Consider the following 19,621-nt stretch of genomic DNA (forward strand, 5'->3'; position numbering starts at 1 on the left):
TTTATTTATAACCTTAAACATTGATTTCTTCTTTTCAAAATTTTCTTAAGTGCATTTTCATTACTTCATTTATGAATATCATTCATATTTTTGATTCAGAGCACACAAAAGACATTTAATTAGCTTTAATGCTATCTCCTTCAATAACATGGACATGATATAAGGGAGGTTTCCTAGAATTTTCACAATCATTCCCAACTTAACTTCTCCCTGTTTTTAGGACGTCATTCCAGTCCTGCATTTGGTAGTTTTCTCTCAGTTAGAGATTTCATGTTAGATCTTGTCATTTCATCTTCAGCAGGCCAAAATGTTGTTGACAGTGGACCAATCCCCAGTCTTGACCTCTCTTTCGGAGTCACAGTGGAACTTATACCAGGGGGAACATATTTGAAAGTTACATAGTTGAGAAAAGAGAGGATCCCTAGGGGAAGAGAAAAATTTGAGGTGAGATTCAATAGACAAATGCTCTTTTACCTTTTAAAATTCTTACTCATTTTTAAATACCTGGTTCAATAGGTTTCTTTTCAGTGAATCCTTCTCTCTTCCCAGCAGGGTTACTTTACCTTCTATGCTCCATTGCATAGTATTTCTCAGACTTGTTAGAGTAAGCTTTGAACCTCTTGGATTCAAGTAATTGTTCTATTCTTTTCTGTGTGATCTTCTAATGTTTTCTGTGTAATCTTATTCAACCTGTCCATTTCTCACTTAGTGAAAGAAGAGGTTATTAATTCTAGGTTTTCACACTTCAAAATCTATTCTTTCTCCACCATCCCACAATGCCCTCTCCCTCTATTTTTCTTAGATTATACCTCCCTTTCTATCATTGATTTCCTTCTCCATCCTTCTAGCACAGAGCAGTGGCTAACTCACCAGCACACACATATAAGAAGTCACACCACCAATTCATATGATAGGTCCACAGGAAAGCTGACTCCATGATATTCCTAGTATGCCAGCGAACCTGTGCCAGAAACAGGTTGAGGCAGAGGAGCAAGAAGACAGCTGTGACCAGAAGAAAAGATGTCACAACCCATCAGCATCTTTAATCTACCTTGACTGCCACCCCCATCTATTCTTCTGCCTCCAGAAGCAAGGATCAAAAGATAAAAACTTGGGGCTTGCCCAAGACGAGAGAGAGAAAGAAGCCTCCACCTGGGCTAATAAGATAGGGCAGTAACTGGCAACTTCATATGTTACCAGGAACAAAGGGACAAGAAAAAGAGTATGAAAGTCCCACAGAGAAACTTTGCCACCTTGACTATTTTACCATGGTATTAACTGCCAGTCTAGGTCTGTACCTGAGATGAAGCTGAGCATGGATACCTTCGGATCCAAGTTGCTGATCATGCTTGCTCTTCCAGGAAGGCAAGAGTTGAAAAGCAAGCCAAGGTTAATAAGCATGATGAGGATAGAGATGATGAAGAATGCCCTGGAATACTGAAGATAATCTGCAAGAAGAAAAGGAAAGGAAAGGCTTGGTTAGTCCAGTGAGAGAAAAGTCTTAGAGTATTTTTTAATACTTGTTTTAGTTGTTGATGGACCTAGTGCCTCCCACATGCTAGGCAAGTGCTCTACCACTGAGCCACAACCGTAGCCCCAGAGAGTCTTGGGGAAGGGGAGTAAGGACAAAGGAGACTGAAGAGGAGCTTGCAGTGTGTCATCTGGGGCACTAATAAGGATCTTCTTTCCTAGTTCTTCATTGTCACTTGGAATTTCTTTACTGTGAAGTTTAACAAAGCCTTCATTGTTAACCTAAGAATAATAAACAAATACTTCTGGGCACATTCACTTAGATGTAAACTAGCTCAAAAGAAGTGTAATATCACAAAACCAATGAAAACTTTTCCTTTTTTCCCCTAATTCTAATTCTAAAAGCAATGCATGTTCAGTCAGGCATGGTGGCACATGCCTTTAATCCCAGTGAGGATCCCAAGTTCAAGGCCAGCCTGGACCTCTTAGTGAGACTCTGTCTCAATATAAAAACTAGAAAGGGCTAAGGATGTAGCTTAGTGGTAGAGCATCCCTGAGTTCAGTTCCAAGTACTGCAAAAATAAATCAGTAAATAAAATAGAAGTAATACATGTTCAATGTGAATATTGGAATGAAAATAAAAGTTCAAAGAAGCAGGAAGAAAATCAGCCACAATTATACTAATTCAAAGCAGTCCTTGTTAACATTTTATTTCTTTCTGTTATTTTTCTACCCTCTTCACATAGTGGATAGGATACTAGATACCATGTGGAGTTTTTGTGGAAGATTATAGAATAGGATTTCCCCCAGGTACCTGTTATAAGCATCATTTTGTAATGGCTGCAAAATAGCTTGTCATATTCACTTCAGTGTTTAATGATTTATCCATTGTTGGATTTGGAGTTTGATTCTATTTGTTTTTTCTTTTCTGATGTATCTGGCATGCACAGGCCTTGTCAGCCTGTGACTACAAAATGAAATCATATTTACTTTAACTCCTATATTGTAATGATTTTAAGCCCCAAGTTACCAGGTTATAGTTTTTAAACACTGCAAAAAGTCTCTTATTTTTTTCTGAGAGTCCCCCAAGTTCTTATCTCACATTTGTTCAAGAAGAGGTCTGCTAGAGTTCTTTTGCTCTGATGCCCTTATCCAAGTGCCACGCCATTTCTTCTACACTTTTTTCTTGACTCCAGGCCTCTGCCCTGTCATTATAGATTAGATGTTGGTAAGTGGCAGGGGTGGGGGGCATCCTAAACCTTACTTTTTACTATTACATCTCCAACATAGAATGGATCTTTCCCTTTGGCTTCCCCATCAATAGTTTACTGAAGATTAAGAAATACGTGGTAATTTACAATTGCAAGTAGTTGTAGCTTTTCTGAGATACCACAGATCCAGTAATCTCTTCAATATCCTTTATAGGGTACCTCCCTATTTAGCTTCTTTTCCTATCTCGTTGTAGCTCATCCCCACCACTGAAAGTTCTCTAAGCACTTCTATGCGCAAGAATCCGAGTAGCCCAGAAAAAAGAAGTTATGAATCAAGTCAATTCCAGTCTAAGATTTATCATAAATTTTCTTTTATCCTCTAGAATATGCTGCTTATGATCAATAACAGTCATTTCCATTGAAAGAAACCATATCCCTATCCATGGAGGCAAGTTGCTCTGAAACCCCCAACAAGTTAGCCAAATTAAAATAATTCAAAAGCGGCACATTTTCACTGAATCAGCACTATATGTAGCCAGTCACAAACATCAGCCTAGATTGAGCACATAAAGCCCAGTGCAATCAGCTTCTTTTGTAATATTTAGCCTACAATCCCCCAGGGGTCCCAGCAAGTCTCTACTATAGCCCTGGACCCTTGCTTATAGTCCCAACTGTAGCTAACTGGACCAAGAAAGGGAACCTGATGCAGGTGGGATCAACGTGATTATTATGCATGGAAATTTATACTTCCTCTTTTGCTTGCTTTAAGAAAATGTAAGGGTAGACTAGTATAACACTTTGGGGGCACTTACTAATAAACAGGAAAAACTGAGCATAAACTAAGGTGAGTGACAGAGTGACTTTTTTTTTTTAATATATTTTTTAGTTGTCAATGGACCTTTACTTTATTTGTTTATATGTGGTGCTGAGGATCGAACCCAGTGCTTCACACATGCTAGGCAAGTGTTCTTCCACTGAGTCACAACCCCAGCCTGACAGAGTGACTTTAAAGAGACTGAGTAACTGGTTGGCTTAGTTTTCTTTGAGATCCCAGTCTGGAATCCCTTCAGGCCCAGAAAATTTCCTGCCATTGTGAATCTATGAGATTCTTCTGAATTCTTTTTTTTTTTTTTTGCGGTGCTGGGGATGGAACCCTGGTTTCTGTGCTTGCAAGGCGAACACTTTACCGACTGAGCTATCTCCCCAGCCCCTGAATTCTTAAATGAATTCTCTCTTTAGCTAGTTCAAATGATTCTGACATTCACTCTTTTGGTGTGGTACTAGGAATCAAACCCAGGGCCTCACATGTGCCAGGCAAGCACTCTACCACTGAGCCACATCCCCCACTGGATTCTGATATTCAAAAAATGAAGGAGTATTGTTTAAGAGTATCTCTTCTCCAATTCTTGCCTAAGATATAAAGTCCAGTTCCTCTTCCACTATGGAGGAACTTCATATGTAACTTCATATCCATTTTAAAATCTTCTCTGGCTTCACTCCTCATCTTCTGGAAAACTACATAAACAAGATCCTCATGGCTTCATAGGAACAACTACAGACTGACAGCATAAAAGAGTCTAATCTCAAAATAACCAAGTCTACTAGTAACCATCATATATAACATTGATAACCAATCAAAACATTTAGCTTAGTCTAAAATATATGCATTTGGTTAATTTTATTTTTTTTAATTCACATAACTCTCTCTCTCTCTCTCTCTCTCTCTCTCTCTCTCTCTCTCTCAGAGAATATTCCAAAGCTGAACTCAAGTCTCCATTTCCTGTAAGACGAAAATTGATTTCAGCATTTAAATGGCAGTTTTTATAGCAACTTACCCATCAAAGTTTCAGAACTCTTAGGATCTAAATTACAAAAGATCCTACTTATGTTTCAATAAGAAACCTTGGTCCAGAAAGAGAAGTGCCCTAAATTAAAGGAGCACCCATGTGGATCACTTGTATCCAAACATTTCTGAAGTTTGCATAGGAACACCTTTTAAATGACTAAAAAGTTCTTTCCAGGGAGTATCAACTCATTATCTGGGACAAGAAACAACCTGGAATAGGAAGAGAGGGTATGCTGAGGACACCAACAGAAAGGGTGACTCTATTCACAATTTGGCTGAGATCCATGTTGGAATGGAGAGGTGAAGGCCAAAAGATCTTGGAGGAAGAAAAATGAAAGGCTAAAATGTAGAACACAGATCTGGAACTGTGGAGACCGTGGCATTTAATTTCATGGCACTCACAGGGTGGCTTGGGTGTGTGGTTCCAGCACAGCTCATGGTTGCATAAGGTCCAGAGTCCTGCGTAGAGTTCAAGGCCACTCTTGGTCACCAGAAACTGCACCCAGTTCAATGGGGACGAAGAAATCAGCATCAGGAAGCTAAAGGTACAGAGGCTGCCACAGAACATTCGAATGTAGGACCGGGTCTGATTCATATGCAGCTGCCGCTTCTGGGAGGAACTCAGATGTTTGTCCGTAGGGAGGGTGGGCTACAAGGATGAGGGAAATATTGCCTACCTGAAAAGATAACTCCTGGTCCCCAAGATCTCCTACTCTTTTCTACCTTGAGTATCCCCATGTGGGTTTGATTTTTGGATATTTTTCACTACCCTTTCTATTAAAAAAAATTATTTCTGTCTTGAGGATGCTCTCCCTAACCCCCGAGTAAGTCTTCTTCCTCTCTCTGATCTGTGATTAGTGTCTCCTCACCCTTTGGTATTGCCGGTCCCCCTTCACTTTGGGGACATTAGGAATGTAGAAGTTCAAGGTTGACTGTTCCCTCCTATCCATCTTGGCAGCCAGTTCATTTTCTAACTGCCACGGAATTTATCTCAACACCTCCTCACACGTGCTGGCAGAACCAAGGGTATAGGACCCATGGCACAGATCCCATTCCTATTTCGTATTTTCCATCTGGTTAAACCAGGAAAAAATCATAACGTTTTATGATGGTCCCCACCCTCCTTCTCCAACTTATTTATTTATTTATTTATTTATTTTGGTGCTGGGGATTGAACCCAGGGCCTTGTGCCTGTGAGACAAGCACTCTACTGAGTTATATCTCCAGCCCCTCCAACTAATTTATTAAATAAATCTGCAAATACCTTTTCAGTTGCCATGAGTCAGGCTTCGTGTTAGGTCCTACCCTCAGACACGAAAGATAAAGAAGACAGTTCCCTTGGAGCAAATAAAGTGTAATTCAAATTTCTCCAGGACTAAATTTCTTGGGGTTATAATTCAAGACTATAAATGTATCAGTAGCCTGTAACCTGGAGTTCAAGGTCTTGCCCCACCTCTAAGGGGAAGGTCCATGTATGTGTCAATAGGCACATGAACCAGTCTGTCAGTCCATTTTTTGTTGTGTGTGTGAGTTTTTTGGGAAAGGGGGGTGGGTCCTGGGGATTGAACCCAGGGGCACTCTACCACTAAGCTACATTGCTAGCCTTTTTTAATTTTTATTTTGAGACAGGGTCTTGCTAAATTTCTGAGATTGGCCTTGAACTTGTGATTCTCCTGCCTCAGCCTCCCAAGTTGCTGGGCTTATAGGCATGTGCCTCTGCACCTGGCTTGTCAGTCAGTTTATTAGGTGGCATTTACCCACTTCTCCCTTTCTTGCTCTAGTTCCCTCTTTTCAATGCCCTCTACTTTCTGTAAGGGTGCTCTACTACTGCCATTGCCACTGCTGCTTGGGCCCACTCTGACAATGCTGGTCTCCATAGCCCTATTCACTGAAAGCTACCACTCCTCAAGCTACTGCTGCTGTGCTGGGTTCTATATGAAATGAGGACAGTGGCCTTTCCCAACTACCCTGACATGTTGGAACCTGTTCTTTATTTCCAGCTGGTGAGAACTACTGGCAGTACCTAGTATATGTCCATGCTTAACTCTGTCTCCCAGGATTTAGCTCAATGCCTGGAAGCATAGTATTTAAGGTTGAATGAGTGAGTAAAGGATATGTTTTATTTATGTATTTAATTTTTATTTATTTATTTATTTATTTATTTATTTATTTATTTATTTATTTAATGCTGGGAGAACCAGGAATGCTTTACCACTGAGCAATATCCCTAGCCCTTTTTATTTTTCATTTGGATACAGGTTCTTGCTAAGTTGCTTAGGGCCTCACTAAGTTGCCCAGTCTAGTCTTGAACGTGTGATCCTTCTGCCTCAGCCTTTTCAGTTGCTGGGATTACAGTCGTGGGCCACCGTGCCTGGATAACAATACATTTGGGGGGGCGGTGCCAGAAATTGAACTCAGGGGTACTAGACCACTGAGATACATCCCCAATCCTATTCTGTATTTTATTTAGAGACAGGGTCCCACTGAGCTGCTTAGCGCTTTGCTTTTCTGAGGCTGGCTTTGAATTCATGATCCTTGATTACAGGCGTGCACCACCGTGCCCAGCAGCAATACATTTTTAAACAAAGTACAGAGGTTGATGCAGAAGACAGAATGGTTAACAATATTAGAAGAAAATTAAGGTAGGTTCACTGTAGAGGTATCTTAGCTGAATTTTAAAATAATTACCCAGGTATCCAGGTAAGGACATTTGAGGCAAAAAGAATAGCATATCCCAATGTAGGAAGTTATGAATGGCATGAGATTCTCAGGACACTAGAAACAGTGTGATTTTGCAAGGTATAAAATAAAAGGTAAGGGTTGAGGGTTGCTGATAAATGCAAGGAATAGTTCACAAGGAGTCTTTTATGCCATGCCATGCAACTATAGTGTGGAATCTCAGTTGCTGGAGTACTCTAGCCTTACTGGCATGACTATAAGGCTCTTCCATCTGCAGCAAACTGGTTTGGACAGCATAACTGTTTGATATACATGTATGGTTAGAGAGCTAGATATAGGATTTGAACAGACAGGTTTGCATTTCAATCTTGGTTCCTACACTTACTTAATTCCCATATTTTCTGATCAGATTCCTTTGTTAAATGTCCTTACCCTCACTGAAGCTTAACTTACTAATCTCTAAAACTGGGGTAATAGTGATTCCTGCTTCATAGAATTATTATAATATTATTACTATTTGTGTATGTATTTCTGTGGTGCTGGGGATCAAATCTGGGGACTTGAACATGATGGGCAAGTGCTCTACCACTGAGTTACACCCCAAACCCTATTATTATTATTATTATTATTATTATTATTATTTCGAAAGAGTTTTGCTATATACACCAGGCTAATCTCCAATTAATTGAATCAAGCATTCCTCTCACCTCATCTTCCCACATAAACGGAACTATAGGCAACTGCTGCTGCATTGACTTTTCATAGAATTATTATGAATATAAAATGAGTTAATACATTAGCACAATGCCTTAATAAATGCTCAATAAATGCCATCTATTATTGATAAATATATTATCTATGATGAGCACTTAATAAGGGTTCAATAAATCATTTATATTAGTTTTCAAGCTGATTATCTCTTCAAGCTGGCTTGAATATGGTCTTGGCACAGGCTACTCTAAGACAGATGAAATAGTAATACTAATGGAAAGGACATGTCACCCCTCATCACTTCTCTACTGGTACTAAACCTGCACATCAACAGATGATAATTTGTGTAAGGTGGAGATAATATTATGTTATCTGGCCATTTGTGAACAGTGTCTAATTTGGTAAACAATGTAACCCTCTAACCATTAAAGGAACAGGTTGGCACCATTCAACTCTCAGGCCTGCTTCAAGGACTGCTTCAGGCCTCCTAAAGGGTAGGATGTTTTGACCAGGTAGGAACTTGCTACAGCCTGTGATGCACATGACAAAACAAGCATATATTATATTGGGTGACTGTGTATATTCTCATTTACCTACTTTAAAAAGCAATTTGGGGGCTGGGGTTGTAGCTCAATGGTAGAGAGCTTGCCTATCATGTGTGAGGCACTGGGTTTGATCCTCAGCACCACATAAAAATAAATAAAAAATAAAATAAAAGTATTGTGAAAAAAAGAAACAATTTTGTTGGAAGAAAAACAGAGTAACATCTTTGTGACTTTGAAGTAAGCGGAGATTTTTATTTAAAGCAGGCAAAAAAAAAAAAAAGAAAGAAGGAAAGGAAGGGAAAAAAGAAAGAAAACAGGTGTGGTGGCATGTGCTTATAATCCAAATTACTTGGGAGATTGAGGCAGGAGGTTCACAAGTTCAAAGCCAGCCTGGCCAACATAGACTCTATCTCAAAATAAAAAATAAAGAGCTGAGGACGAGGCTCAGTGGTAGAATACCCTTAAGTTCAATCCCCAATATTGCAAAAATTTCTGTATTTTTTATTTTAAAATAAAATAAAATAAATTTGTTTAAATTTAAAAAGTAGATTATGAGTTTTAAGGACACCTTTTTAATTTCAAATATACACCAAATTCTCTAGTTTGTTTCCATGGCTGCAAAATATCCACTATATATACACCACTTAAAAATACTTTTTATTTTTGGCCAGGCAATGTGGTGTTTGTCTGTAATTCTAGCTACACAGGAGGCTGAGGCAAGAGGATCTTGAGTTTGAAGCCAGCCTGGGCAACTTAACTAGACCCTGTCTTAAAATGAAAAATAAGAAGTGGTGGGGCTGGGCTCCATGGCATATACCTGTAATCCCAGCAGCTCAGGAGGGTAAGGCAGGAGGACTGCAAGGTCAAAATCAGCCTCAGCAATGGTGAGGTGCTAAGCAGACCTGTCTCCAAATAAAATGCAAAAAAAGGCTGGGGATGTGGCCTAAATGGTTCCCCTAAATTCAATCCCTGGTATATATATAAAAAAAAAAGAACAAAGTGCTTAATTGATACTTCACAAAAGAGGAGACCCAAGTGGCCAACAAATATAGTGAAAGATGTCTAATCTAGTTAGGGTAATGGAAATTAAAATTATAATGAACTTTCACTATACACCCACCAGAATGGCTCAAATGAAAAGAGGTTGGCAAGTATGTGAAACAATTGGAAACCTCATGTACTTCTGTTGAACACGTAAACTGGTATAACTACTTAAAAAGTTGCCTAAAAGTATCTACAGACGTTGAATAAGCACATGCCCTTTTCACTCTAGGTAGATATACAACAGAGAAGGGTTCCATGTGTCCACCAAAAGACATGTGTTAGTATCCTCACGGCAGAACTCTTCATAGTAGTCTCAAACTGGAAATGACCCAAATGCCCAACAGAAGAATGGAAAATTGTAGTACATTCATATAATGAAATACTATACAGCAGTGTGTTCAATCAACAGTCTCATAAGCAAGATGGTGAATATTGTAAACCTAATGCTATGTGAAAGAAGCCAGACACAAAAGAGTCCATGGAAATGATTCTATTCTTATGAAGTATAAAATAGGCAAAACCCATCTGTGTCGTTAGAAGTCAGAAATACTGTTTAGAGGAAAGTGCCTAGGAACTAGAAAGGGATGTGTAAGGGCTTTTTTCCAGTACTGGGGATTGAACTCAGAGTCTCATGCATATTAAGCAAATCCTCTGCCACTGAGTTACATCCCCAGCAAGGGGTTCTTGAGGAGCTGGACATGTTCTATTTCTCTATCTGGGATTGATACTGTGTGTGTGTACACACACATACACACAAATATACTTCAGTGAAAAGTTAAAAGGATAATTTGAATATATGAATCAAGAATTTTACCCAGGCACAGTGGTGCATGACTAATCCCAGCAACTTGGGAAGCTGAGGCAGGAGGATAGCAAGTCAAAGCCAAACTGGACATCTTAGCAAGACCCTATCCTGTTTCAAAACAAAATAAAAAGGGCTGGGGATGTAGCACAGTGGTAGAGTGTCCCTGGTTTCAATCCCCAAAACTGAAAAAAAAAAAACTTAAAAAAATATTTGTCTCTTGTTTCAGTATTTTTATCCCTAGGAATCTATAAAATCATAACTAGTGTTATTACAGATTATTTAAATATCCTCCTCTTTACCTATCCTACCTATCTTTGGTTCTGTCATGTTAATAACACCTTCTTTGTTCTCTTTTTGTTTGCTCTCCTTAAATCATCAATCATTCTTTTACTGTCAACATTTTGGTATTGTTTTAAATCTCTCTCTCTCTCTTTTTTTTTTTTTTTTTTTTTTTTTTGCAGTGCTGGGGATTGAACCCAGGGCCTTGTGCTTGACAGGCAAGCACTCTAGCAACTGAGCTAAATCCCCAGCTCCTTTAAATCTCTCTTGAAAGAACATTTAGACTTTGTTCTTTGCTCAATCCGAAGGTCAAATTTTTAATGGGGAATTTTGACCAATGTGATAGTTTGGATATATTAGTCTTATTTCTGTCATCTTGTCTTTTGTGTTTGCAGTCCCCAGTACTTCCTTCTACTTTCTTATTTTAAATGAATGATCCAGTTTTCTTTGATCTTTTTCTTTATTTGGTACTGGGGATTGAACCCAGGGATGCTTTACCACTGAGTTCTATCTCCAGCTCTTTTTATTTTGAGACAGGGCCTTGCTAAGTTGCTGAGGCTGACCTTGAACTTGGGATCTTCTTACCTTGGCCTCCCCAGTTCCTGGGATGACAGGTGTTTGCCTCCTTACTTGATTGGGCCTTTTCTTTTTTCTTTTTTTGTAATTATGTAGAAGTCATGTATCCTGTTTCTGTCTTGATAGAGTGTATCTAAGAATTTTTTGGATGCGCCTTTTTTTTTTTTATAACGAAAGAGGTATATTTTGGCTCACAGCTCTGGAAGTCTAAAAGCATGGTGCGGGCATTTGCTTGGCATCTGGTGAGGGCCTTCCTGCTGAATTAGAACATGATGTGGATGCATCTTCTAAAAAATGAATTCTAAGACTTCAACAGTAGCAATGAAAAGACAATACCTAATGTTGGAAGATGGCAATAAATGGGCATTTTTATTCATTATTGTTGGGAATGTAAAATTCCACCCCACATTTCCAAGTGTTTATAGCAAGGAGGTGAGAAAAGCAGCTCTGATTACAAGGCTTAACTTAGGGTAGGCCTATAGCTATGGTCAATCCCATTCAAACCACAAAACTCAAAGAGGAATTTCCAAGTGAAAAGTAAGGGATTAATGGTGAGAAAGGATGAATACAGATTCTGGCAATCAATATCCTCTTTAATGGTCATTTTTGTATTATGTATAACTTAAAAAACATGGAAGCAATCTAAATATTTATAATAGGGACTTGGTAAATAAATTATGGAACATCTTCACTATTCTCACTTTCAATGTAATTTTTTTTTTTGGTACCAGGGATTGAACCCAAGGGAGCTTAAGCACTGAGCCACATCCCCAGCCCTTTTTATTTTTTATTTTGAGACGGTCTTGCTAGGTTGCTTAGGGCTTCGCTAAGTTGCAAGGCCCTGTCTCAAAAAAAAAAGAGAGAGAAATGTTGACAGTAAAAGAATGATTGATCCTCTTGCCTCAGCCTCCTAAGCTGCTGGGATTTCAAGTATGCACACTATGTCTGGCTCTATGTAATCCTGACCAAGTTATTTAACCCCTCAGTTCTAAGTTTCTTGTTTCTAAAATGGGAATATGAAGAACACCTACAACAATCATAAAGTTGTTGTGAGGCTTAAACAAGTTGACACATGGATTGACCTTAGATAGTGCCTGGTACATAAGAAGTACACAATAACTTCTAGCTAACATTTTGTTATTATTCATATTATTCAGCTTTTAAAAACAGATTTTTAGCTCTATACTATGCACATGAAGTGTGCCTATAACATATTGTCAACTAAAAAATTTCCAAAATAGGGGTTATAGCATGCTATGATTTTTTATTTTGAAGATTATGAATATGTCTATAGAAAATGACATCATACATACACACACAGAGAAGTAGGTGCTAAAATGCCATTAGTCTCTTTCTTTCTGGGTGTTATGTGACCACCTGGCACTGTAAAAGGCTCAAGGGGTGAAAAAAGCTTAGGGAAGGATATGAACATCAGGAAGGACTATGGTGACGTTATGGAGCAAGAGCTTAGCCAATGCCATGTCACTGGTTTGTGCAAAAAGATAAAGCATTATCATAAGGCTGACCAACAATGAACAGGAGCTATAAGCTCAAATCTCTCTACCTGATTGGTTGATAATGGGGGAATTTATAGGAAGGAGAGGGGAGAAGTTGCTTACTATTGGATAGCATACTTCTTTACAGGTTGCATATTTATTTTTAAGGGGAGTTATTCTCTGTGCAGGGGATTTTGAGTTTGTGACCCATTGACAGATCACCTAGCTGCTGTTGCTTGTGTCCATTCTTGAAATGCAGGTTCCATCCAGGTCCCATGGCACACACCTGTAATCCCAATGACTTGGGAGGCAGGACTGCAAGCTCAAGGTCAGATACAGCAATTTATCAAGAACTTGCCTCAAAATAAAAAGGGTCGGGGATGTAGCTCAGGGATAGAGGGCTCCTGGGTTCAATTCCCAGTACCCCCCCTGAAATGACCTCTCTTCCTAGTGGGGCCAATCAGGAATCATGTTCTTTCTCTTGGAACACTAACACTGGAACACTGAGGAAATGATTAGGAAGAGCAAAAGGATAAAGCAGATGTGAAGTCAGGGCTGAGAGAGAATGGGTCCTGAGACACCAAGGAATAGCCTATGTTCCTAGTAGGCATTCTGGACCATTTGACCATGGCTGTACTTAGTTTTTTAAAAATCTGTAAATGATTAGAAGATAATTCCCCACTGCTGAGCTAGTTGGAGTTCTCTTTCTTGCAACTAAAAGATCTATGACATGAATATCAAATATTTAACCTTCCACCAACCAGAATACAAAGAATATTTTTCATTTATGGGCCATCCTTATATTACATATCATCACTTACAGTAATGGGAAGACTAAGTTTCTTTGACATTGTTTCCATGTTTAGAGTTATAATTACTTCAACACTGCCTGGATGTTTACTTGTTGGCTCAATAATGCTTTATCCTTGCTGGCCTCCTGCCACTGTCTGGCTTATATAGTCTCAAGGAAGTTTAATAGATTTGAATAATTTCCAAAGTAAACTAACTTTGTCTCTTGGCCTCTGTGTGTGTGTGTGTGTGTGTGTGTGTGTGTGTGTGCATGTGCGCGTTAGTTATCGATCCCAGAGGCACTCTACCACTGAGTTATACCTGAGCCCTTTTTATTTTTTTGACAGGATCTTAATACATTGCCTAGGCTGACCTGGAACTTGTGATCCTCCTTTCTTAGTCTCCCAAATAGCTGGGATTACAGTGCCTACCTATCCTCTTCGATGGCAGTAGACTTTCTTTAAAAAAGATAAATCAGGGCTAGGGGTGTAGCTCAGTGATAGAGTGCTTGCCTTGCAAGAGTGGGGCACTGGGCTCAAAGCTCAACACCACATAAAAATAAATAAAGATATTGTGTCCATCTACAACTAAAATTTTTTTTGAAAAGATAAATCAACTACTACACAAAGGGGAAACAGTACTGAACAAACACAGTGGTTCCTAGATTATTTGTATCATTGCTTCTTTCTAGTTCTAGGGTTTATTGAAAGTTGGTTGTGCATATTCAAATTCAGTTATCACTCCTTTCTAGAATAAAGCAGTGGACTAACAGTAGGATGCAGGCACAGTGGACTCCACAGTCAAACTGCACTCAATACCAAGGAGACTAGATATTTGTAGGCATTTCCAGATGCATACTTCCAGGGTGGGTAGAAAGAGTTCCTGTTAGGGAGGCCACACAGTTATGGCCTAATTCCAGCCCTGCCACCATCAGGATGTATGTGACCTTAGTAGAATAATTTCAGTTAAAAAATGTACTGGCCTGTCTACTTCTGGCTAAGCACTGTGCTATGTGCAGCAAGGGATGAATTTACTAATCTGACAAACATTTACTGAGCACAAACATTTACCTGGTACTGTGCTAAGGAATGGAATTATCCCTATGAATAAGATCCTTGTCTTGCTCTTGAGAAATGGCACTTCACCTCTCTTCAAAGAGAGATGTAAATTAGGTATTTTCAAAGATCACATCTAGTTCTAAACATTTAAGTTTTTTTCAAAATTATTCCCTAGACCTCTGTACTTCTTTTGAAAGGGAAGGAGTTTTTTTATTTATACAAGCAGACATATACAACAGGGGATTAAATAAATCCCTTATTTTCAACATATATTGCAAAGAGTATATACTGAGTAGCATAATGATTTTACCTAAATCTTTGTTAGGGCTCAATTCTTTTTCTATGGAATTTTTTGGAGGCATGATCTTCATTCAGGATAGCATGAGGTCAGGAATAGAACCTTCAAACCATGAATTTTGACCAGTTGCCCCATGAGACTATGACTCTACCAGGTTCCTGAGGAAGAGACTCATTAAGGACACTCCAGGCCAAGGAAAACTATAGCTGGGCTCTTGACCCAAATCTCTAATGAATACTCTATACCATTGAACCACCTTATCGCGCTCCCTCTGCCCGCAGAGAGAGACACGACAAATGTCTGAAGCTTTGGAAGTTTATTATGCACAGTCCCTCTCCTACACTTCTCTTACTCCCGGCTTCCGCGCACTTCCAGCTTCTCTTCTCTCGGCTTCTTCTTACTCCCAGCTTCCGCGCACTCCCAGCTTCCCGCTCAGCTTCAGCCTTCGCCTCCGCCGCTTCTTCTGCTTCTGCCTCTCTACTCTCCCACCCACCAGGCTTATATACACTTCAACCAATCAGGGGAGAGTACACGAGGTAAACGCGGACAGCTGCAAGCATAGGATAGGTACACGCTGGGGGCATGCTCTAGTCACATCGTTAACTAGCCAATCATTGGAATTCGCTGGTTGTTTACTGTATAGTTGGCCGCTTTTGGCTCAGCGTCAGGCGCCATCTTGACCATGCCCAAGGCTGGGGGGTCCTGGAAACCCCGACACCACCTATCACTATCAGGGTCTCCTTTGGCCTGCTCAAGGGTTTTCTCCTTAGACACTGTTTGAGTCAGCTTTTTTGCCTCTATGATCAAAAGACCTGACAAGAACAAGTCTAGAGGAGGAAAAGTTTATTTGGAGCTAATGCTTTCAGAGGTCTCAGTCCATACATGGTTGACTCTGTTGCTCTGGACCTGAAGTGAGACAGAAAATCATGATGGAGAGGTGTGGAGGAGGAAAGCAGCTCAGGATGTGGCAATTAGGAAGCAGAGAAAGTCTGCTTAAGTCACACACATTATCTGTTCAAACTATATAAAATTGACTATTTTTTTTTTTGTCTAAAAACCCCAACATCAGACATCCTGGAAAGTTGGTCTAACCCTATATGGAATTTCTGGCATTCTTCCATGAGTTTATCTGACCTACATATAAGGTTACAGGGAGCAAGAGCCTTAATCAAATAGTTTCGGTGGTGTAAGAGATACTAACAATATCTTCCTCTTGGCATTACTGTGAGGATGAGAGGAAATGACAGTTCAATAACAACAATAAAGCCCGAAAACTAAAAAAAATTTATAGGTGGTGCACATTTACATGGGATACACAAAAGATACGAAAGGATATAGAGGGGAAAGTCTCCTCCCATCCTATGCCTTAGCCACCCTATGTCTCTTTTTGGCAACAACCAGTATACATGCTTCAAGACACATTCTATGCATATACTGATAAATAAACACACCATAGTTTCCACCCCCCTTTAGCATTTTCTTTCTTTTAAAGCCTGATAGGAATTTTGTAATTTATTACTGTTAAATTGCCTTGCTCAGCACCATGCCCAATTAGATGCCTACTCAATGCATCCTCATAAAGATGCTGAGGACATCACCCAGTGTGGTCTGATGGCACTTGTAAGGTTTCCAAGCCTTGAATTACTTGTTATTATTTTTCTTCAAAGTGGAGGTTTTTCAAAGGCCAAATGCTCTCTCTGATATATGGATGCTAACACACAGTAAAGGGGAAATAATAGGTCATTGGATTAGACGAAGAGGAATGAAGGGAAGGGAGGAAGGATGGGAATGGGAAAGAAAGTAGAATGAATTGGACATGACTTTCCTGTGTTCATATATGAAACTCCACATCACGTATAACTGTAAGAATAGGATCGTAGTTAGAATAAGTTATACTCCATGCATATCAATATGTCAAAATACACTCTATTATCATGTAGATCTAAAAAGAACAAATTTAAAAAGTGGAGGTTTTTATTACTTTTGATCCACAATGGGTATTATACATTATTTCATGGTCCTAGGTCCCTAGTGGGAGGTTCCCACGTAGTAACTGATAGGTCAACACTGGGGAGGAGACAGAGCATTACAGTTTGTCAAGCCCAGAAGGCCATTTTTACATACTGAGTAGAATTTTGTGTTTCTAAAAACTGGTCCATTCCTGTTGTCCATTGTTTGTAAAAGGTTTAAGATCCTCCAATGGCAGCAGTTTCATACAAACTACTATTATTACTGTTTGTATTCTACTGGTCTGTTATGGAGATGTGAATATAAACATCTCTGAAGTTTTTTTTTTGTTTTTGTTCTTGTTTTTGGTGGGGACAAATGAACCCAGGAGCACTCTACCACTGAGCTACATCCCCAGCCCTTTTTAAACATTTTGAATTGTCCAGACTAGCTTCAAAGTTTTAGCCTTCCATTTTCCCATTTTCCCTTGACTATTTCACATATTTTCATGACTTCAGTTATCATCTCTGGGCAGATGACTTCCAAAGCTCTCTTGTGAGCTCCCAGTCTTGGATCTGCTGGACATCACAACTTTCTGCGTTTCAAATCCCTCAAAAGCAGCATGTCTTGCTGGGCGCAGTGGGGCATGCCTATAATCCCAGTGACTGGGAAGGCTGAGGCAAAAGGATCCCATGTTCAAAGCCAGCCTCAGCAATTTAGCAAGGCCCTCAGCAACTTAGTGACACCATCTCAAAAGCAAAAATAAAAAAGGTTGGGGATGGCTCAGTAGTTGAGAGTACCTGGTTTCAATCCCCAGTCAAAAAAAAAAAAAAAAAATCTTAGAGCTCATCTTTTCCAAAATCTGCTCTTTTGTGTTCAGTCAGTGCTCTATCATTAGTCAGGAAACCAAGCTGATATGCCCTCATATCTTTTTCTTTCTCCTTTTCCTTGTTTCTATCCCTACTCTGATGAGTTCTATCTTTCTGGGTCTGAACTGTTACTGTATTTTGCCAGCCCCCCATATCCTCCTTTCCACTGACACTTCTTTAACACAAATCTACTGAAGGCCCCCCTTGGGGCTCTGGTTTTTCTAGTTTCCTAACCATAAAAAAATCCCTGTGTATATCTGGACCTCTTTGAACTTAAATTTAAGCAGAGAAACTAGGAAAGTTACATTGACTGTAAAGTCAAAGAAGTATTTAAAACAGAGATACCAAAGTGAAATTAAAGTAATTTTGGACCCTTTCTGTGATCAAAGACAATTGTTTCACAGATTTCCTTGTTGAAGTGCATCTCAGTTTGGTATACATGCAAGTGTTTTCCAAGCTACAAACTCTTTGACAGCAGGAATACATTTTCTTTATATCTCCTTGGTCCGATGAGGTTTGGAGAGTGTGAATGACAAGTGTAAATTAAGTTGTATGGATAGTTATTTAATTATTATGTAGTTTCATGCCAGACGTTCAAAAGTTCTGAATAAATGGGCAGGCAAAACACCACGTCTAAAAAAATTATGCCATAAAGAAGTCTATGTGTGGTGCAGGACTGAAAGATATAGGGCAAGGCCAATTATTACAAGGACTATGTGTTTAGATTTGGGAAGGACTGCCAAGAATTATAGAGTAAACCTGAATGAGATAACTGATATGATTATATGACTAGGAAGGAATAGTGAATTGAGCTAAAAAAGGAAAAATGCAACACAGAATACTTTTAGTAACAACACAAAGAAATTGTACATGTTCAGTAGTGGGAAACTGGGTAGGGTTTTGTAAATCTGGTAATAGGAAGGGAGGAGCTTGGAGGTAACAGAGTACTACAGTAGAGGCAGAGATGCTCCCCTGTGAAATGGAATGGGTTTAAAGAAAGTCAGGAAGCAAAGACAATTTTGGCACTCTCTACTTAAATATGATAAAGTTTAAAGTCTTGATCTAGTTGACCAGTGTGATAAAAGAGAAATGAAACCATCAATCCCAAGTGAATTGGCGTCTACAATTTCTGAATCCTATAGCACACAGCGATGTTCAAGTTGTTTAGAAATTTCTTAGCCACCAGGCTCAGAGATAATTATTCTTGAACTTGGCTTTCTCCATTCAATCTACCATATATATGCTAGGCAAAGTTATCTTAGTGAATCTTAGTTCTGGCCTTGTTGCTTCTCCACTAAAGACATTTGTTTTCCCATGGACTCAAGAGTAAAATTTCAATGTAACATGCAGTCCAGCTTTTAAAGAAGTATGATAGACATATAAGGAAACAGACTTTGGAATGAAAGATCTGGGTCCAAATATTGGTTCTGAACTTTCTATGGCAATTTGAGGTCTATGGTCAAGTTATTTTAATTCTGAGAGCTAGTTTCCCCATCTGTAAAAGGTAGATAATACTCAATTTCACCCTGTTGTGAGAAAAAATAATATATGTTTGGTACAAAGCATCTCATTTGATAGTTTTCTACTTCCCTTATTGACTCAGATTCAACCTACTTTCTAAGATTATTTTTGTCAGTATTTCTCTTCATGCACTATTCATTCTAACCAAATAGAGTAGTTTCCTGGAATTCCTCCAGATTTTTCAGTGATCTCCACTTAGGTTTGTTCATCTTATTCATCCAGAACATATTCATCAAATTTCTGCTATGTGCCAGGTGGATCCTAGAATGAACAAGTCAGAGTCCTTTTTCTAGATTATAGTCTTTCTCCATGGACTGCCCTTTTCATCTACATATCAAAATTCTGACTTTAAAAGTTAACACAAATGCTTCCTCATTCATTCATTCAACAAATACTTGTTGAAAATTTCCTATGTGCAGAGTCCTGACTTAAGAAGTAAGGATACTCATTCATATGAGATCTTCAGGGGTCACGAAA

General features: G+C 39.1%; 1 protein-coding gene across 6 annotated transcripts in view; it reads right to left on the reverse strand.

Annotated features, from left to right (window-relative positions):
• The window catches only part of Tmem202 (transmembrane protein 202), a 23,353-nt gene continuing 3,732 nt past the window's right edge, over window positions 1–19,621 (reverse strand). The window contains exons 1-5 of one of the 6 annotated variants that reach the window (XM_047541166.1): window positions 5,792–5,923; window positions 4,930–5,176; window positions 1,324–1,448; window positions 871–961; window positions 1–421 (exon numbers count right to left, since the gene is read on the reverse strand). In XM_047541166.1, coding sequence (XP_047397122.1) covers window positions 225–421; window positions 871–961; window positions 1,324–1,448; window positions 4,930–5,176; window positions 5,792–5,806 — 675 coding nt within the window. In that variant the 5' untranslated portion in view covers window positions 5,807–5,923 and the 3' untranslated portion in view covers window positions 1–224. Of the gene's footprint in view, window positions 422–870; window positions 1,003–1,298; window positions 1,449–4,929; window positions 5,177–5,791; window positions 5,924–19,621 lie in introns of those variants that run through there. The other 5 variants (XM_047541165.1, XR_007107211.1, XM_047541168.1 and 2 more) reach the window with 5 other exon arrangements.

The sequence above is a fragment of the Sciurus carolinensis genome, chromosome 2, assembly GCF_902686445.1.
Source record: "Sciurus carolinensis chromosome 2, mSciCar1.2, whole genome shotgun sequence".
Classification (NCBI taxonomy): Eukaryota; Metazoa; Chordata; class Mammalia; order Rodentia; family Sciuridae; genus Sciurus; species Sciurus carolinensis.